General features: G+C 43.8%; 1 protein-coding gene across 1 annotated transcript in view; it reads right to left on the reverse strand.

Moving 5' to 3' along the window:
- Nucleotides 1–20,286, reverse strand: part of LOC132831198 (vesicular glutamate transporter 1-like) — a 95,040-nt gene extending 74,754 nt beyond the window's left edge. The window contains exon 1 of the mRNA XM_060849211.1: nt 20,199–20,286. Coding sequence (XP_060705194.1) covers nt 20,199–20,286 — 88 coding nt within the window. The remainder of the gene's footprint in view (nt 1–20,198) is intronic.
- Between the last annotated feature and the right edge of the window lie 1,853 nt (nt 20,287–22,139).

A 22,139-nucleotide genomic window follows, 5' to 3' on the forward strand; every position in this document is an offset into this window, starting at 1 on the left:
ATGCTAGAAATCAGAAATAAAAACAAAAAAACTCAGCTGGTCTGGCAGCATCTCTAGACAGAAAGCAGAGCTTCAAGTCCAGTTATCCTTCTTCAGAATACAGTTCTAAATTAGTTGGCAAACATTATCTGCTTCAAATGCATTTGCGTCCTTCCCTAAATATGGTGACCAATATTCTACACAGTGATCCAGATGCGGTCTCATCATATAATAGAATATCTACAGTGTGGAAGCAGGCTATTTGGCACACTGATACTTCGAAGACCATGCCTCCCACACCCACCCCTCACAGTTTCCCTGTAACATTGCATTCCCATGGCTAACCCATCTAACCTCTTCATCCCTGGACACAACAGACAATTTAGCATGGCCAATCACTTAACCCGCACATAGAGTGATAGAGATGTACAACACGGAAACAGACCCTTCGGTCCAACTCATCCATGCCGACTAGGTATTCCAACCCAATCTAGTCCCACCTGTCAGCACTTAGCCCATATCCCTCCAAACCCTTCCTATTCAAAGATCCATCCAAATGCCTTTTAAATGTTGCATTTGTACCAGCCTCCACCACTTCCTCTGGCAGCTCACTCCATACACGTACCACCCTCTGAGTGAAAAAGTTGCACCTTAGGTCTCTTTTATATCTTTCCCCTCTCACCCTAAACCTATGCCCTCTAGTTCTGGACTCCCTCATCCTTGGGAAGAGACTTTATCTATTTATCCTATCCATGCCCCTCATGATTTTGTAAACCTCTATAAGGTCACCCCTCAGCCTCCGGTGCTCCGTGGAAGGCAGTCCCAGCCTGTTCAGCCTCTCTCTATAGCTCAGATCCTCTGAACCTGGCAACATCCTTGTAAATCTTTTCTGAACCCTTTCAAGTTTCACAACATCTTTCCAATAGGAAGGAGACCAGAATTGCATGCAATATTCCAACAGCAGCCTAACCAATTTTCTGTACAGCCGCAACATTACCTCCCAACTCCTGTACTCAGTGCTCTGACCAATAAAAGAAAGCATATCAAATGCCTTCTTCACTATCCTATTTACATGCGACTCCACTTTCAAGGAGCTATGAACCTGTACTCCAAGGTGTCTTTGTTCAGCAACACACTCTAGGACCTTACCATTAAGTGTATAAGTCCTGCTAAGATTTGCTTTCTCAAAATGCAGTGCCTCACGTTTATCTGAATTAAACTCCATTTCTCAATCCATTGGCCCATCTGGTCAAGATCCCTTTATAATCTGAGGTAACCTTCTTCGCTGTCCACTAGACCTCAAATTTTAGTGTCATCTGCAAACTTACTAACTATACCTCATGGTCACATCCAAATAATTTATATAAATGACGAAAAGTCTTTGGACTGTGGGAAGAAACCAGAGCATCTGGAGGAAACCCAGGCAGATACAGGGAGAATGTACAAGTTTCACAGATAGTTGCTTGAGGGTGGAATCAAACCCAAGACGCTGGTGCTGTGATTCACCAATGGCCTGTTTAAGTGAAGTACATTCTTCTTATCTTTGTATTGAATTCCCCTTACAATAAACAATAGCATTCTATTAATTTATCTGATGGATTGTTGTACTTTATGTGATTCATGAACTAGGACACCCAGATCACTCTGCATGTTAGAGCTCTGCAACCTCTGCCCATGCTGATATGGTGTGGTGATGCCAGTGTTGGACTAGGATGGACAAAGTCAGAAGTCACATGACACCAGGTTTACTTAAAATAACAAGCTTTTGGAGTGCTTCTCCTTTGTCAGGTGAAGTGGAAGTCGACACACAGACACAGAATATATAAGACCATAAGACCTAACAGAAATTAAGCCATTCAGCCGATCAAGTCTGCTCTGCCATGCAATCATGGCTGATAAGTTTCTCAACCCTATTCTCCCACTTTCTCCCCATAACCCTCGATCTCCTTGATACTCAAGAACCTATTTATCTCCGTCTTAAATATGCTCAGTGACCTGACCTCCACAGCCTTCTGTGGTAATGAATTCCATACATTCCCCACTCTCTGGATGAAGAAGTTTCTCCTTATCTCTTCTAAAAGATCTTCCCTTTACTCTAAGGCTATGCCCTCGGGTCGAAGTCTCTCCTACCAATGGAAACATCTTCCCAACATCTACTCTCTCCAGGCCATTCAGTATTTTGTATGTTTCAATGAGATGCCTTTCATCCTTATAAACTCCATCGAGTATAAACCCAAAGTCCTCAAACGTTCCTCATATGTTAAGCTTTCCATTTCTGGGGCCATCCTTGTGAACCTCCACTGAACATACTCCAGGGTCAGTACATCCTTCCTGAGATACGGATCCCAAAACTACAAACAATAATCCAAATGTGGTCTGACCAGAGCCTTATAGAGCCTCAGATGTACTTCCTGGCTTTTATAATCTTAAATCCTCTCAAAATAAATGCCATCATTGCATTTGCCTTCCTAAGTGCTGACTCAATCTGTAAGTTTACCTTGAGAGAATCCTGGACTAGAACTCCCAAGTCTCTTTGCGCTTAAGACTTCTGAAGTTTCTCTCCATTTAGGAAGTTGCCCATGTCTCTATTCTTCCCACCAATGTGCATGACCTCACATTTTCCCACATTGTACTCCATTCAGCTGTAATAGCATTATCTCTGATTCTATCTTCTCTTTCTCAAATTGCTGAGTAAATTCAATATACGCTCCACTTCACCTGATGAAGGAGCAGCGCTCAGAAAGCTCGTGATTTTAAATAAACCTGTTGGACTATAACCTGGTGTTGTGTGTGACATCATGCAAATATGGTTCTTTTTTATTCTTCCTGCCAAAGATTCAACAATTTAGGATCAACAATAATATAAATAACAATAACTTTTTCATGAATTTATTAATAGTATAGGTGCACAATCCTTTATCCGAAATGCTCGGAATCAGCTGGTCTTCGGAATTCAGAATTTTCCACATTTTAGAATAAGTGGCTATTTGATGGTGAGGTTTTTAAAAAATCTTTCCAAAGAACAGAATTACCGTGAGTAAAACGGGCCCTTAAACAAAATTGTGGCCTGTCAATACTGGGCCACGCCCTCACAAGCCGCATCTGAGTGACATGCATGGAGTGGGTGTCGACCTGGATTAACTGTTTACACGCCAAACAACCTTGTTAATGAGAAAAAAAAACTTCGAATTTTGGAGCTTTTCAGATTTCAGGATTTTTGATAAAGGGTTGTCTACCTGTAGAATAATTTCTTTGTCCAGAGTGTTATGAGATCGTTTACCCGAGAGGGCTTACTATGCTCAGATATTGAATATGTTCAAAACAGTGATTGATACATTTTTGGATGATGTGATATAGGGATGTTGCAAAACATTGGATGCTGAGTAGAACATCATTCATAACTACATTGATTGGTACAACAAACTATTATGACTGAATGGTCTTCATATTCTGCATTTCTTACATCCCTATGAGGAAATAAGACTTTGTGTGTGTTTGTGTGTGTCCGTGTGTGTATGTCTGTGTGCATGTGCACGTGCATACACGTGCGTCTTTCAGACGTTTCAATGTGCAGCTTTCCAGATAGTTGGGAAGTTAAAATAATGAAAAGCATCTTTATAAGTTTGTAATGATGGCAGTGTCTGTCTGAGGTTGTAACCATGGGTTACCACAACAGCCTTGTTTTTTGCTACTTTCAGATTTAAATATATTCCTGGCAACACAAACTATAGGACTGCAAATTGCATAACTTATTAATCAAACGGGCATGGACTATTTGGTATTCATATATATTTATTGTTTTGTGGGATAGTTAGATAGATAGATAAATAGAGATAGAGATTATGAGAAGCATCAATGCATGAATATTTATAGAATAAAACGAAGATTCTGAGAAATCAATTGATTTGTTGGTTTCTTTTGCATTATTCAGCGTTGTCTCCTTTGTGTTATTTATCCAGGAGTGGGAATGATTGTTCATTGGCTAGTCGGTCTTACCTCACTGAGTGCTCCAAATATTTTAATAATAGATGGGAGAATAAATGGATGTGGTAAAGTGCTTCCAATATTAAAAATACATGACAGCAGGACCCATCCCATGATGCTGTGAGATTTTAGGCTCTTACTATATTTGGTCAGAGTGCTCTGCGAGCTCCATCTCACCAAGCCCAGTTAGCAGAGGATGTGCTTCAACAGGAACAGAGCATTTCTGGAGCCTTGAACAGCACAGTGATACAACGCAAAGGAAAGGCGAGGTGACAGCAGCAGTGAAGGTGCACAGAAAGACAGCTGCTCACCAGCAGCTTGTGCTACCTACCTGGCTACATGCTCTGCCTCATGGCTCCAATGCAACAAAGGTGCTGCAAATTCACATTGCACACATGTCAGGAAGCAAACATGAGCAGCCTGATATTGTACACGCAGTGCAGCCATGGACATAAATGGACCTTTCCAACTTTTCCCACTCCTTTACTGATAACCGCCTGCTCACCTCTCCAACTGCCTCCTTCTTTGGCTGGGTATTGGTATTCAGTTTGGTCACTACTGTGAAACATATTTCATTAGGGGCTGCTGTTGCTATTCAGCTCAACAAGTCCAAGCCAGGCTTTCGGATTCACACCAGCAACCTCTCCGTTTTCCCCAACACAACAAACCCACCAATCGTCCATCCACATTTTTCCTTTGTGTACTTACAGCTTAAAGACATTGATGTTATCTTAGTTATTCATTTGTGGGATATGAATGTCACTGGCTAGGCCCAGCATTTATTACCCACCAATAATCACCCAGAGGAAAGTTATTAATGTGTAGGCCAGGCCAGGTTAGGATGGCAGATTTCCTTCCCTGCAGGACATTAGTGAGCCAGATGGGTTTTTTATTCACCAAGCAACAGTGGTTATATGGTCACCATTAGGCCAGTTTTTTTTAATTCCAGATTTTTATTGAATTCAAGTGTAACCAACTGCCATGGTGGGATTCTAGCGTTGATGTAAAGTTCTGGATTGCTAGTCCAGTGACATACCCACAGCACCATTACCTCCCCTGTTTGTCTCAACCACTCCATGTGTTATTAAAGTTCCAAATTCTGATTACTCTCTGGAGAAAGTTGCTACAGAATTGAAAACATCAACTTTTGAGGTGGAACAGTGGTGTAAGTGGTAATATCATGGGGATAATATCTAATCCTGGTTTGATGATCTGGTAACTCATGTTCAGATTTCCCTCTCCATGGCAATTGAACACATTAAACTCAATGAATGAAGAACTCTTGGAAACAAATATCCCATCTTTGTAATGGTGACCATGAAATTGTTGCCAGAAATTAGATTAGAAATTAATCGCGTTCAACATGTCGTTTAGGCAGGGCTTGGGTCAAAGGTTGGAGGGGCTACATCAGGATCCAATAACCAGGTGAAGAGCTGGGGGTACAGGTCAAGGGAAACAAAGGGACCCATGGTTTCTGTCACTACCACTACCTTTAGGGAGGGACATCTACCTCCCTTTCCTGGTCTGGCCTATATGTGACTCCACACCCGCCGCAACGTGGTCGTATTAAATTACTGAAGTGAGTTTCAACACTGTACATTCACCGAGCACTTTGTGGTGTGTCAACCTAGTGCCACACTTCAGTAGTGTCAATGGGCTGGTCAACCTTGGTGAGCATCGTAACCGATCCTGGTCCTGTTCTGTCTAAAAGGAAACCATTGCAGATGGATTGAAGTATAGTTGTCAGTGAGGATCTGTTGTCTCTTTGTGTGTGCTATCGATCTCACACAAACCACAGTGAATCTGGCAGTGATCACCTAAGTGATGGGAGCCCAGAGATCAAACTAAGAATGCCCCCTTGCCTAAGATAGTCAGGTATTAGAATGCTTTAATCTGTAAAGTTGAAAAGCAAGGACGCTGGAAGAGGAAGGAAGAAGACAGGCTTTAGGAATGAATATGTTACAATGTAGTGAGCAGATATGATGGAGAGGGAAAGAGGCACAAAGAATTAAAGGCAATGAAGGGTTAGAGGTCAAGGGGCTGATGAGTTGTCAAATGGAATATTCTCAGCCTTATACAGTCACTCCTGGGAAATCATCACCACGTAATCTAATCAAGATGATCAGATAACCAAATTAAACAATGAGAAGAGCTCAGGCAGTTTATAACAGGCGTCTGTGAGATTATTGCTGTTGTATTTTTCCTTTGTCAATTCCTCATCCCTCCTGCCTGATCTGGCTGAAACGACAGTGCTGCACTGTGCTTCCAGAAATGGACAGGAAGAATGCACTTGCATTGGAGATAGTTTAGAAGGATTCACTGGGCCGTTCCTGGGGCAGACGGTCTTGTATTATGTTGTAAAGTTGTGCAGGTTGACCTTCTATTCAATGGAGGTTAGGAGAATGACAAGTGATCTCATTGAAACATAAACGATTCTGAGGAGGAATTTGACAAGGAGGACACTGAGAAGTTGTTTCCCATTGTGGGGGATGTCCAGAACATTTTGAAGGTAAGGATGACCAATATCACCGTGAAGGTTTTTTTTATCTGAGAACATCATTACCCTTTAGAAGTCTCTCACTGGAGATTAGTGGCAGTTGGGTCACTGGATATATTCAAAGCTGAGTAAGAACGATTTTTAATCTACAAGGGAGATAAGGGTTACGGGGGTGGGCAGGAAAGTGGAGGTAAAGCTGCAATCAGATCAGCCATGAACTTATTGAATAACAGAGCTGCATTGAGGAGCCAAATGGCCTACACTAGCCCCGAGCTTGGATGTTCCCATTTACACCTTAATGAGAACAGACCTTGTTTTTTCCCATTTGCCACCTTACTAAATTATATTGCGGCCAGAATTCACCAACTGCAAGGTCCCTTGACCCACCTGAGCTCATGCATTTACTGTGCTGTTTTAAAAGAAATTTATTCTTGGGTTGTTAGTATCACTGACAAGTTCAGCCATTGCTGCCTGTCCCTAACCGTGCTTGAAGATAGCAGGAAGCCTTCTTTATGCACTACTGTGCGGTGACAATATGCCCACAGTGTGCTAGGCTGGTTAATGATGACAGTATTGCAGCTTGCTAGGCCAGTTCAGAAGGCAGCAAAGAGCAAACTACATTGGTGCTATTGGGGCATAAAAGACAAGGTTGGAATGGCAGTTTTTCATCCCTCATTGGCGAGTGAAGCAGTTGGGTTTTTATAATAATACAACATCCACTTTTCATAATATTGGCGTCACAATCTTGGAATCCTGCCTGATGGCTCTGTGTGTGTAGCAACATCATATGGACTGCAAGAAGGTGGCCAATGCAGGGACAATGCAGCAAAGCCTACATCACAAAAATAAGACTGAACTGTTTTACTCAAATATCTATGGTGAGATCTGAGCTGTTTATTTTGACTTCTTTTATGAATCACAATGGATGCACTGCACTCCCTTCCGGAAACCTGAAATCTGAAGCCCTTCATGCTTTCCCCTATGTTAGCCCATGTAATATATACCATTAGGACTGGGGTTCTTTTAGAATGTGAGAACATAAGAGCTAGACCAGAAGTAGGCCATTCAGCCCCTCGAGCCTGCTCTGTCATTTAATACAATCGTGGCTGATCTCATCTTGCCTCATTACCACTTCCCTGCCCTGCTCTCCATAAGCCTTTAACTCATTACTAATTAAACATTTCTACACTTTCCCTTAAATCTATCCAGTGCCTTGGCATCCAGAGCACTCTGTGATTTCCACCGATTCATGACCCTCTGAGAGAAATAATTTCTCCTCATTTCTGTATTAAATTTGCAGCCCCTTATCCTAAAACAATGGCCAATCATTCTCGAACACCCCACGAGGGGAAAGTTCAATGTCTGCTGTGTCAATCCCCTTTACCATCTTATATACCTCAATTAACTCTGTTCTCATGCTTCTAAGCACTAATGAGTATAGACCTAAACTGTTCAATCTCTCTTTGTAAGACAACCTTTTCATCTCTGCACTTAACCCAGGGAACTGCGACAAAGGCAATTAAATTCTTCGGTCAGATATCTTCATGTTTATAGCTATTTCAATGGCAATAATATCACAGATTTACACACCCAAGTGCAGGTTATATGCTTACTTATGATACTGTACATTACATGCACATCGCTGTCTGAGTGAAAAACACCACTCTGACCCCATGACACACAGAGAGTGACTGAAGGTGAGATGGATTCATGGAATCCCTGTTGTGCGGAAGCAGGCCATTCAGCCCTTTGAGTACACACTGACCACCCAAAGAGCATCCCACACAGACCCCCCCACTCCCTCCTGCTACCCTATCCCTGTAACTCTGAATATCCCATCGCTAATCCACCTGACCCACACATGCCTGCACATTATGGGCAATTCAGTATTGGCCAATCTATCCTGACCTGCACATCTTTGGACTGTGTGAGGAAACCGGAGCACCTGGAGGAAGTCCAAGCCGACATGGGGAAAATGCGCAAACTCCAAACAGACAGTCACCGCAGGGTGGAATCAAACCTGGGTCCCTGGTGCAGTGAGGCAGCAGCGCTAACCACTGAGGCCCACCATTTATACCAGAACATTACATGTTACCATGTCATGTAACTGTCCTAAAGGTACAGGCCAGTCTGGTCTGGAATCTGTAATACAATGCAACGTTCAAGAAAATGCCAAAGGAAAACAATCAAGATCCAGACCGATCAATAGGGGAAGAAAAAGGTCTTGTTAGTTATTGACTCTGATTTATATGACAGCTTTCTGTCTTTTCTAAAGGTTTCTCCACCCTAGAAAGGGACAGACACAGCCCTAACTTGAAAAACAATAATAAATCAGTGTTTACCACACAAAATGGTAACCTGCCCCAAACATCCATATTCTCTGGGAATAGAACGATTTACAACCATTTAATACTGGTCACAAAATCTCAGTGTATCGTGCAAAATTATACAGGGTGTGTGCAGAATGGATGTTCCCTCTCACTAGGGGAGGGGCTTTCAGAACTAGGCCTTACCGCATCAAAATAAGCAGCAAACCATTTAGGACTGAGATGAAATGGAATTTATTCACTCAGTGGATGGTGAACGTTTGTAATTCTCTATCCCTGAGGGCTGCGGAAGCTCTATTATTGAATATACACATGACAGAGATCAATAGATTTCTGGATATTTAAATATACTATAGGCATGCCACAATGGCTCAGTGGTTAGTATTGCTGCCTCACAGGGCCAGGGATCCAGGTTCCATTCCAGCCTAGGCAACTGTCTGTGTGGAGTTTGCACATTCTCCCCGTGTCTGCATGGGTTTCCTCCGGGTGCTCTGGTATCATTCCACAGTCCAACAATGTGGAGGTTAGGTGGATTGGCCATGCTAAATGTGCCCTTGGTGCAGGGCTGTGCAAGTTAGATAGGTTCGCCATAGGAAATGCAGGGTTATGCGGTGGGGGTCTTGGTTGGGATGCTATTCAGAGGGTTGGTTTGGACTCGATGGGCTGAATGGACTGCTCCCACACTGTGGGGATTCTATGACATGGGAATCATGCTCAAAAATTGTTTTGAGATAGACCGCTCTGGTCAGCAAGCTTGAAGGGTAAAATAAACCGACTCCTGCTCCTATATCCAATGTTGCTAACCTAGTTTACTCCTTTCATAACTGGTGATCACGAGTAAACTAGGTCCCTGCTGACTTGAAGGAATTCAGTTTGTGTAAACATGATCCAGCCATGCAACCTTCATAATCTCAGAGTCTTAGAGTCTTGGAGTCACACAGCACAGAACTAGACCCTTCGGTCCAACTCGTCCACGCCTACCAAGTTTCCCAAACTAACCTAACCCCATTTCCCTGCGTTTAGCCCATATCCCTCAAAACCTTTCCTATTCATTTACCTGTCCAAATGTCTTTTAAGTGTAACTGCACCTGCATCTACGACTTCCTCTGGCAGTTCATTCCACATACGAACCACCCTCTGTGTAAAAATGTTGTCCCTCAGGTCTTTTTTAAAATCTTTCCCCTCTCACCTTAAACCTTTGCCCTCTAGTTTTGGGAAAATTACCTTAGCTATCCACCCTATTCATTCCCCTCGTGATTTTATAAACCTCTGTAAGGTCATCCCTCAGCCTCCTACACTGCAGACGAAGAGGGTCCCAGCCTATTCAGTCTCCCCTGTAACTCAAACTCTCCAAGCTGGGCAGTATATTACCAATCCTTCAGTGTTGAAAATGTGTTGCAGGTTAAAGCGCAGCCCTCCTGATGAAGGGCTTTTGCCCGAAACGTCGAATTTCCTGTTCCTTGGATGCTGCCTGACCTGCTGCGCTTTAACCAGCAACACATTTTCAGCTCTGACCTCCAGCATCTGCAGACCTCACTTTTTACTCAATCCTTCAGAGTCACTGGGTCAAAATCCTTGAACTCTGTCCCCAAGGGCCTGGACTCCAAATTTGAAATGCAACGTGTTACATTTGTGTAGCACCGCTAATGTTGAAAAATATCTCGAGGTATATTACTTGGTCAAAATGGATGTCACTCCAATGAAAGGATGAAGGGGAGGATGGGAAACGGAGAGGATTAGGGATGGATTTCCAATGTTTAGGATCAAGAAGCAAGAGGTGATAAGATTGCACCGAACAAATTGAGGGGATGGGCTTGGCTAACGTCCCCTTGTTTTAGCAACATTTTGGATTGAACTTTCAAATTCTCGATTCCCTGCTTCTGCAGCATTTACCACCTCACACTCCGACAAAGCAGTTTCAGCTCAATTTCTAACGCATCAAAATTAAAATCTGCGCCCCAATTATAAAGCTGTAAAGCATTCACATTTCACTGTTCTCCCTTTTAGCCTAAATCAAGTTGGTAAGATGTAAAATGCTTATTTATATTACAGCTGCAGGAATGACTTCACAATTCACAAGGGAACTGTGTCAGTGATTCTCACCAGACATGTATAAATAGATTTATCACACCAGTTATTACACTCTCTATTCATACCTGAATGGTGGAGCAAAATTAATTAAGCGTTACAAAACCAGTGGGGAGCCAAAATCAAATTTAGAGAGAGTGCAACAAAGGTTCACCAGGATAGTTCCTCCGATGAGGAATTGGGGGGGGTGGGGGTGGGGGAGTTTGCCTTATGAGGAGAGATTGAGCAGCAAAAGCCTCAATTCCCCTGGAGGTTAGAAGATTGAGAAGCAATCTAATAGGGCTTTGGAGGGATGAACATGAAAGAACACAGTGTCACAGACTCACATTATGGAGTTGGTCACTCAGGGCTGAGAGGAAGCGCTATGTCTTTACTGAAAGAATTGTGTATCTGTAGAATTCTCAACTCCAGAGAGCTGTGAATGCTCAGTTACTGAGTATCTTCCACACAGAGATCAATAGTTTGGTTAATAAGTTTGGGAGAAGATTTGTAGCTCGGGTGCTCGTTGTTGTGGTTCTGTTCGCTGAGCGGGGAATTTGTGTTGCAGACGTCCCCTGTCTAGGTGACATCCTCAGTGCTTGGGAGCCTCCTGTGAAGCGCTTCTGTGATCTTTCCTCCGGCATTTGTAGTGGTTTGTATCTGCCACTTCCGGTTGTCAGTTCCAGCTGTCCGCTGCAGTGGTCGGTATATTGGGTCCAGGTCGATGTGTTTATTGCTTGAATCTGTGGATGAGTGCAAAACCAACGTAGTGTACAAAATCCCATGCAAGGACTGCACAAAACACTACATAGGACAAACAGGAAGACAGCTAATGATCCGCATCCATGAACACCAACTAGCCACGAAACAACATGACCAGCTATCCTTAGTAGCCACCACACACTGATGACAAGCAACATGAATTCGACTGGGACAACCCTACTATTATAGGGCAAGCCAAACAGAGAACAGCCAGGGAATTCCTAGAGGCATGGCACTCATCCACAGATTCAATCAATAAGCACATCGACCTGGACCCAATATACCGACCACTGCAGCGGACAGCTGGAACTGACAACTGGAAATGGCAGATTCAAACCACTACAAATGCCGGAGGAAAGATCACAGAAGCACTTCACAGGAGGCTCCCAAGCACTGAGGATGTCACCTAGACAGGGGACGAAACATCTGCAACACAAATTCCCAGCTCGGCAAACAGAACCACAACAGTTTGGTTAATGTAAAGCCCCTGGATGGAGATATCTATGAATTACATAAGCAATGGGTCAGAATGGAACATTCAGCCCTTTAAACCTGCTGTGGCATATTTTGGAGTGATGGTTGTACTTTAATTTGAAATCTATTTTCCTGCATTATCCTCACACCCCTTATCCTCCATTAGTATCAAATAATCTCTCAAAGTCTGTTAGCAAGTTTTGAGAAGATTTGTAGCTCAGGTTGAGGTTCTGGGTGCAAGTTTGCTCACTGAGCTGGAAGGTTCATTTTCAGACGTTTCGTCACCATACTAGGTAACATAATCAGTGAGCCTCCGGATGAAGCACTGCTGGCATGGCCCGCTTTCCATTTATGTGTTTCGGTTTACTTGGGTTGGTGATATCATTTCCTGTGGTGATGTCATTTCCATTGGTGATGTCATTTCCTGATCTTTTTCTCAGGGGGTGGTAAATGGGAGCCAAGTCAATGTGTTTGTTGATAGAGTTCCAGTTGGAATGCCAAGCTTCTAGGAATTCTGGTGGGTGTCTCTGCTTGGCTTGTCCCTGAACAGGCAGGCCTCAATTCTGCCTCAGGGCCCATTGTACTCACTGTGAGTCAGCTGTTTGGTAAGCCTTTTCAAGTTTCACCATCAAACTGTCACTTATTCCGAAAATCGAAAAATTGCGAATTCTAAAATCCATGCTGGCCCCGAAGGTTTCGGATAAAGGATTGTGTATCATCTGCGAACTTAGTTTTCTTGCTTTGCAGTCCTGATGAGTACAAGTCAGAACGCTTCGGCTTCATGTCTCCTTTTAGCAATGTCACCACTGAGCAAATATTTGCACACATAGACCTGCCAGGATGTCTATTCACTCAAAAGAGGAATCCAAATTCTGGCCTCATTGATAGCATTCTGTAGGTATGCCCCAGGCGTTATGTGTGACCTTTGGGAGGTGTGTAAGGGCAAAACAGTGGGAAGAAGCCAAATGAGACTGTCATCTGGGTCTAAAATATTTGAGAAGAGATTCGGGAACAGCCCGATTTGGGACTGGGGGATACTTGTGTATAACGTCTGACCCAATGTGTTTTTACTCAGCAACCAGTCATTCTGTACTTGACCTGGGAGTGATCACTGCAGATGTCTGCACTGGAGAGAACTGGAATACAACATTCAGTCCTGGACATTGGGCCTCATGACAGATATATTGGTTGAACTGGTAGAGCATAGATTCACCAGAATCTGAGAATAGGCTACATTGACTACCCTTGTTTTTCCTTGAGTATAAGTTACTTTTTGAAGGAGATTTACTTGATTGATACCACGAATGAAGGATTTTAGATCAGAGAGATCAAGCTTATTCGCCTAGGAGCAGAGAAGATTAGGAAGTGACCTTATTGAGGTGTTCAAAATTGTGAACATATTTTGACAGCCTAAAGAAGGATAGTCTGTTTCCACTAGTTAACAAGTCAGTAACTAAGAGTCACAATTTCAAGATTGTCAACAAGAGAACTAGGAGTGAGAAGAGGAGAGACTTCTTCACTCAGAGAGTTGTTAGGATTTGGAATGCACTGCCTGGGAAAGTGATGGATTCCGTAAGAGGTTTCAACAGAGAGCTGGATATATATCCCAAAGGATTGAAGTCAAAGGGTTATGGAGATGGGGCTGGAGAGTGGGACTAGCTGGGTGACTCCTTTGGGAGCCAGTACAGACACGATGGGCTGAATGGCCTCCTTCTCTCCAGTAGAATTCTATGGTTCCAATGAATGAATGAATGAATGAATGAATGAGTGAGTGAGTGAATAAATGGCTGGTTTTAATGAAGGAATGAATTATTTTACTGTCACGTGCATTTTAGCAAGGAAACAGCAAAATACACTGACACCATGATCCAACGCCATTTCGAATAGTTTTCCGAATAATAAAAAAAGAAAGATATCACGGAAAGAGTGTCTGTTGGTCCTGAGCCAGCTTATCATCAATGACATCTGTGTTACCATCCCTCCTCCCCAGCATCACCACCATCTACACCAGACCCAACCAACACTGAAATCGCCCCTCCTCAGGCGCCATCTCTCGTTGCCTAGGCAACTCTCCTCCGCCACCAGCTCACTGCTGCCTGCGTCAAACCCACCGACATCAGAATCACATCTCTTGCCTCATTGATGTCGCTGTGGTGCCCTTTGGCCACTGCTTCGCCAGCGCTGGACGCAACCAACAGGGAAGTCACCCTTCCTCAGGCGCCACCTCTTGCTGTGGGGCCTATCTCACCAAGATACCTCTGCTGATTCCGATGCCAAGCCTGGGTTTGAGCTGGAATTGTCAGGAGGGGGTCACTTGAGTTGGCGCTGGGCCCATTCACGGCTAATGTTGTCTGAGCTCAGGACAAGAGGTCAGTAAAGGAAGGGGAGAAGAAAAGGCCAAGGAAGGGAAGAAAACTGGTCAGAGCAGATGAGCCACACTCAGGAGTCCCGCTCCATTGCCACCTGGATGCCAATTGTATTTTTCTTTCCTTTACCCCCCCCCCACACTACTGCCTAACTGCAGTAGTGCTCATATTTTCCCCAGCACCCATGTTGTGCAAGTGTGAGACACAGTGAAAGACACAAGGTGCACAAATCTTTATTCAATTTCCACCACCAGGAAGAAAGGAAACACCCGAGTGGCCAGTGACAAGCAGTGCCCTTCACATCAAAGGGCAATGCTGCATGATCAATGGATGCCAAATCTATTCAGAGATGTACTAATTAAGGTGTGCAAGGGGACTAAAGGACATTAGAGAGACTGTACATTCTGTAGGGGTGGAATCCAGAACCTGGGGGCATAGTTGTGAAGTTACAGGGAAGGAGTTCAGGGGTAACACAGGGAGTGTAAAATGGGTGGATTTGACAGAAGAGGGGGTGGTGTCAGCAGAAATGTAGGACCATTTCCCCCAAAAGAGGCTGTTGAAGGCTATGGTTTCTTTGAAACTTTCAATGGTAAGCTTGAGACCATTTTGGCAGCTAAAGGGATTCAGAACCAAAGTGGACTTAAGCCGTAGATCAGCATTGGTCTAACTGAAAGACAGCACAGTCTCAAGGGGCTGAACTGCCTCCTCCTGTTGCCATGAGTAGTCTATTTCACCCTGACAAGTGCCAGGGAGCTCAAACATTAGTGACTGTGAGTTCCCAGCCCATCTGTGTCTGTGGCACAGTGGCTCGTTGAGGTGGGGGCATGATGGCTCAATGGTTAGTACTCCTGCCTCACAATGTCAGGGAACTGGGTTTGATTCCAGCCTCAGGCGACTGTCTGTGTGGAGTTTGCACATTCTCCTCGTGGCTGTGTGGGTTTCCCCCAGGTCCTCTGGTTTCCTTGCACAATCCAAAGTTGTGTTGGTTTGGGGAACTAGCCATGCTAAATTGCCCGTAGTGTCCAGGGATGTGTAGGTCAGGTTCATTAGTCTGGGGTGAATGTAGAGTAGTAGGGAATGAGTCTGGTTGGGTTACTCTTCAGAGGGTTGGTGTGGACTCTTTGGGCCGAAAGGCCTGTTTCCACGCTGTAGGTATTCTATGATTCATATACCCATTCACATGCCTCTGAGGGAAATACAAAAATGCGTAATCATTGTCCAGGAGGTCAATACTATCTCCCTCCCCACCACTCCACAGTCACTGCTATTACTGTTGTGTCTGTGGGCAGCAAACGCTAATGCAGATGGGCGCACCAGGAGACAGCTCTGACGTTTTGGTGCCTGCCTCAGCAACTCTCCTGCATTGAAGGTCACTGCAGGATGTTGGGATGTCTTGCTGGGAGATGGACAAGCATATTTTCTCTCTGTAAAGCTGAAAGACTCTGCACTCAGTTTCCCCTGAGACTCTCAAAATAGAATTGGGAAGATCTGATTTCGCATTGCTGCCATATGGTATCACGTTTCCCCGCGCCCCCCCCCCCCCCCCCTCCCCCCCCGAACCACATTGCTTTTCGTTCTTCCCTTCATTCCCCAAGAACCACTTCATGTTTTTCTGCCTGATCTTTGTTGAGACATGTGAGCCTGTGCAAAAAAAAATCCTAAAAGCTTGCAGTGTTACCGTCTTAATGAGATCTCTGGTAAGTGATACACTGTCTTAACATGAGCTTTAATGGATGTGGCAGTGTTTATAGAGGAAATTGGTTTAATGGGACTGGTTTATTTTACAAATCACACTGGGTTGTGTGAGGAGGTCATGTAAGGCTGGGTTAAAATCCACTTTCAATAAAAAGCAAATATTTCTCTTCACTTCCATTATCAAAGAAAATTTTGCCAAAAACACTATTTGGAGAGTCACAGTGAACACTGAGTTAAAAAATTAAACTGAATTACATCCATATCCACTGGCATGGGATAGAAGGATTTTGACAAATAGAAAAATGCTTTCAGGCTCCATATCCCAACCTACCTTCTTGACTCTCCCCTCAATTGTTTCCTAACCACAATTATGCCATCTGCTTCAATGTTTTTTTTTTCACAGACTTATATTCATTTATTGAATTAGGGAGCAGAAGGCTTTCAGAGATTTACAAGACTTTTATTGTAAATCTATAATTTAGCACAAACACCAGTGTCCACATTTCCCTGCCCAGAAGCCATCTCCACCACTGAAGAAGAATAGCTCTTCCTTCACCTGCATGTTTCCCTCCAAGCCTCTCACCATTCCAGCTTGGAATTATATCCAAATTTTCTCAGCACTCTCTTTGAATCAACATCCCAGGATTCCTGTCCAGTCAACACTGTGGGTGTTCCTACACCCCACGGAATACAGTAGTTCAAGATGGTGACTCACCACCACACTCACAAGAGCCACTAGTAATGGACAACCAATTGCTTACCAGAACACTAACCTCATCCACACACACACACACAGACACATGTTCATATCCACAAACACAGACACATACTGATACACATTCACAGTAACACATTCATACACACAGACACAGGCATAACACATGCACACACACAAACCCACAGACAGTGATATATTCTCTCACACACACACACATCCACATTACACACAGACACAATCCAGACACACACAAAGACCAAAGGCAGTGAAATGATTCTATACAATGGGCTCCATGTGGTACATTTCTGAGTCTCAGTAAAATTTAGTTTTCTTGCTCATAGTGCCACCTAGTGTCATAAGCGTAAGATGCACCTCAGCACAGTCATTGAGTCAACGCCAGAAAGCTACTGAGTCCCCACAGGACTCTTTTGGTGCAGTGGTAGTTTCCCTACCTTTGGCCCAGGTATTAATCCCACCTGCTCCAAACGTATGTAATAACTTCTCTGAACAGGTTGATTTCAAAGTATCTACTAGATCCTAAAAGTCTTTAATTCTTTTCTTAAACACAAAGCTTTTCCATTGCTGTCTAGTGATTGTGATGCAGAGTTTAGGGCAACTGAAGGTACGGTTACTGAAATAACTCCACAGACAATGATAACCCGTCACCCTTTATTGACAGATACATAGTACTTGTCACTGACCCAGCTCCCTCAGAGCTAGCTCTGAGAGAGCAGATCCCCTGACACTCTTGTTTCTTCACTTTTTAAACTTTTTTTTAGCTGAACCTCTGACCCTCCAGCTTATTTATTTATTTATTTATTGTTTATTCTATTTATTTTACCCCCACACTACAACCTAACTGCGGTAGTGCTTATTTTTCCCCAGCACCTATGTTGTGTGTGTGCAGGTGTGAGACACAGTGAGAGACACAAGGTGCACAAATTTTTATTCAAATTTCCACCACCAGGAAGAAAGGAAACACCGAAGTGGCCTGTGACAAGCAGTGCCCTTCACATCAAAGGGGAAAAGACTCTTGTTTCATTTTTTTTCCTGTTTATTTTTTTTTCTTTTTCTCCGCTGTTTATTTATTTATATATTTTATCTTTTTTTATTTCCCTACACTATCGCCTAACTGCGGTAATGCTTATTTTTTCCCCAGCACCCATGTTGTGTGTGTGCAGGTGTGAGACACAGAGAGAGACACAAGGTGCACAAATCTTTATTTAATTCCCACCACCAGGAAGATAGGAAACACCCGAGTGGCCAGTGACAAGCAGTGCCCTTCACATCAAAGGGCAATGCTGTGTGAGACTCTTGTTTCTTATCTGTCAGCCAGGGCTCCCTGTTGGACCAAATTAACAGCTCCAAATCAGGGAACCCATACTCTATGAGGTCCACCTGGCTGACCTTGTTACAGCCATTGCAGTTACCTTTGGTAGACTGAAGGTCTGGGGTACATCAGAGCTTAGAGTTGAAGAAACACAGAGTTCCCAAAGCATTGTAGGGCTGGAGATTACGGAGATAGTGAAAGGGAGGGCTGGAGGGGAGAGGTGGGGGACGCAATGATTGGGTGTGAACGTGAATGAGAAATTTAGTCTTGTAAAACCGCAACACCACTTTACCGCAGCATTGGACAATGTTTGAAAGTCACTCCCTGATAGCTATCTGGAACACTGAGTCAGTGAGCTGTAGGCCTTCACTGACCATACCTCTTGTCTCAGCCCTATGAATGTGGAGATTTGAATCAAAGAATCAGAGAAACCCTACAGAACAGAGGCCATTCAGGCCATCGAATCTGTACCAACCCTCTGAAAAGCATCCCACCCAACCCAGCACACTCCCGCTCCCATCCCCACATTAACCATAATTAACATACCTAGCCCGCACCACCTTGGACACTATGGTGCAATTTAGCTCGGCCAATCCACCTAACCTGCACATTTTTGGACTGTTGCAGGAAACCAGAGTACCTGAAGGAAACCCAGGCAGACACAAGGAGAACATATTCAATTTGCCAATTGAAATATCATATATTGCTTCATGGTAACAAACAAGATTCAATTGTTTTGTTTTATAAACCCCTTTCCTCAGCTGGGATGGGCAGATGCTGATCTTTCAAGGAATCAAGGATTAGAAAATGGAGATGGATCCCAAGATCGTTTATGAACGTATCGAATGGCAAAGCAGGCTCGATGGGCCGAATGGTCTTATTGTGCTCCTATTTCTTGCATTTTACTTCACCCTGAATGCTGAGACAGGTTAGGCATCAAAGAATCTGACCATAGAGGAGGAGGCCATTCTTAATTCCAGCCCAATGCTTCTTCCCCATGTCCTGGCAGAATGGCTAAATTCGAATTTATGTCGCATTGCCATTTGGAAGTTCCATTAGAATCTGCCTCCTCCATCCTTTTCAGGTAGTGAGTTCCAGGCAATAACCCTCTAAGTATATAAAAAACTCTTAATTTCTCAACTTGTACACTTCTCAAGTATATTAAAGCCAATGCTTCTATTTACCAAGCGAGTCACCAGAGGGGACAGTTTCTACCGACATCTTCAATCAAACCATTTCCCCTGAAATCTACTTGGTTCGAAGGGATACAATGGCAGAATCTTTCTGCATCACTGAAGTCGGAGAAAATAAGCAGCGTCTGCTACCAGTGACCGACCGTTTAATCAAGTGAAGTCACTATCGTCCCAGAAAACCACCGGGCTGCTGTCAAATTAGAAAGAGATGACTGATGGGGGTTTAACCTAAGGGTCACCATGCCTCAGGTGAGGAGAGAGGCTGAGAAGGCAGGATCTTCATGGCAACATCAGCAGTTAAAGGGTTACAATGATTGACAGAAGAACCAACAGTAACATGAGGGAAAACATTCTTTCCAGAACTCAGGGTTAGGATTTGAAATAAAACAATGCACTATGAACCCTGGAAATCTGAAATAAAATGAGTGGTGCTGGAAAATCTCAATACGTCAGGCAGCGTTGGTGGGCAGGGAAATGGAGATTAGATTAGATTAGATTACTTACAGTGTGGAAACAGGCCCTTTGGCCCAACAAGTCCACACCGACCCGTTGAAGCGCAACCCACCCAAACCCCTACATTTACCCCTTACCTAACACTACGGGCAATTTAGCATGGCCAATTCACCTGACCCGCACATCTTTGGACTGTGGGGGGAAACCGGAGCACCCGGAGGAAACCCACGCAGACACGGGGAGAACGTGCAAACTCCACACAGTCATGGAGTTGCTGCGTTAAGGTGAATCTGATCTGCAGAAAAACAATACTTGATTCAAAGCAAATGATGCTGACTATTTCCAGCACTTACTGGCTTTCTTCAGGATTTTGGAGCTCCCCTTGCAGTTAGGATGGTGCCAATAGAATTCAATATTGGCTTTCAAGAGGATTGGATACATGGTTGATGAGAAAGAAACTACAGGGATATAAGGCAGGGAGTGGGACTGGCTTCACTGCTCATAGCACGTGCTAGTCCAGAGGTAAATGGCCTCCATCTGTGCTGCTTATGTTTGTGGGAATGGGGAATTTTATGGGGAGAGAGCAGGAACAGGGGTCTGAGTTGGATGATCAGCCATGATCATATTGAATGGTGGAACAGACTCGAAGAAGCTAATGGCCTACTTTTGCTCCTATTTTTTATGTTTTTATGGTTCTATAAAAAGTCCTTAATTTCTGGTATCATCCCACTAGACTCCCTTATACTGTAACCAAAACCTTGACATCTCTCTGAAGTCCAGAATTGTATGCAATCGCTCCTGCTGAGGTGGCTCAGTGGTCAGCACTACTACCTCACAGTGCCTAGGACCCAGGCTCGATTCCAGCCTTGGGTTACTGTCTATGTGGAGTTTGCACATTCTTCCTATGTCTGCGTGGGTTTCCTCTGGGTGCTCCGGTTTCCTTCCACAATCCAAAGGTGAATTGGCCGTGCTACATTATCCATAGTGTCCAGGGATATGTAGATTAGGTGCCTCATTCAGGGGAAATGTTGAGGAATGGGTCTGGGTGGGATACTCTTTTAGTGGGTCGGTGTGGACTTGTTGGGCCTTATTATGGCCTGTTTCCACTCTCTAGGGATTCTATGAGATCGAACCAAAGAGTTGGAACAAGTTTCTTTGTTCTGGATTCAATGCTCTTGTTAACAAGGCCAAGTTGTTTTTTTTCTTTCTAGCTATGGTCAGGGACAAAATAGTCAGGTTCTCTTCCTAACAAATAATGAAATAGCCTATTTCAACAAAGTTAAAAATCACACAACACCAGGTTATAGTCCAACAGGTTTATTTGGAAGCACTAGCTTTCGGAGCGCTGCTCCTTTATCAGGTAGTTCATCAGCAGCGTTCCAAAAGCTAGTGCTTCCAAATAAACCTGGACTATAACCTGGTGTTGTGTGATTTTTAACATTATACACCCCAGTCCAACACCGACATCTCTAAATCATGACTATTTCAGATAAAACACACTTAAACAAAGATTAACAAATAATTTAAACTGTGCAAGTATATCCAGGTACTTTTTCAACAAATAACACATAATTTTCAAGACTGTGAAAACATACAACTCTGGAGATGTTATTTCAAAAGTACGTTGGTCAAATTAGAGTTAAAGTGATACCCATCCATGGATTCCATTTACATTTCCCGTTGCCATTGAAAAGCCACCAACATCAAAGACCCCGCCCACCCCGGAAATGCTCTGTTCCAATCTCTTCAGAAGATACAGAAGCTTGAACACATGCACCCGCTGTTATTAGACTGATGAATGGACTTCTCTAACTTCAAATAATATTGATCTTGTTTTGTGCACCTCCTGTGCAGTGTAAACTTGCATGCCTTGCTCTGCCTCAGCAGCCGATGATCCTTATGTCCTTGTTTGCTATGATCTGCTCGCAAAACAGAACTTTTCACTGTACTTAGGTACATGTGACAACAGTAAACCAAAATCAAAAGAAATGAACAGTGGCACAGTGGTCAGCACTGTTGCCTCACAGTGCCAGAGACCCGGGTTCAATTCCCGCCTCAGGGTGTGTGGAGTTTGCACATTCTCCCCGTGTCTGCGTGGGTTTCCTCCCACAATCCAATAAGTGCAGGTCAGGTGAATTGGCCTTGCTAAACTGCCTGGAGTGTTAGGTGAAGGGGTAAATATAGGGGAATGGGTCTGGGTGGGTTGCTCTTCAGAGGATTGGTGTGGACTTGTTGGGCCGAAGGGCCTGTTTCCACACTATAAGTAATCTAATCAAATGTGGGTCTGAAGTCAA

The sequence above is a fragment of the Hemiscyllium ocellatum genome, chromosome 33 (assembly GCF_020745735.1).
Source record: "Hemiscyllium ocellatum isolate sHemOce1 chromosome 33, sHemOce1.pat.X.cur, whole genome shotgun sequence".
NCBI classification, from domain to species: Eukaryota; Metazoa; Chordata; class Chondrichthyes; order Orectolobiformes; family Hemiscylliidae; genus Hemiscyllium; species Hemiscyllium ocellatum.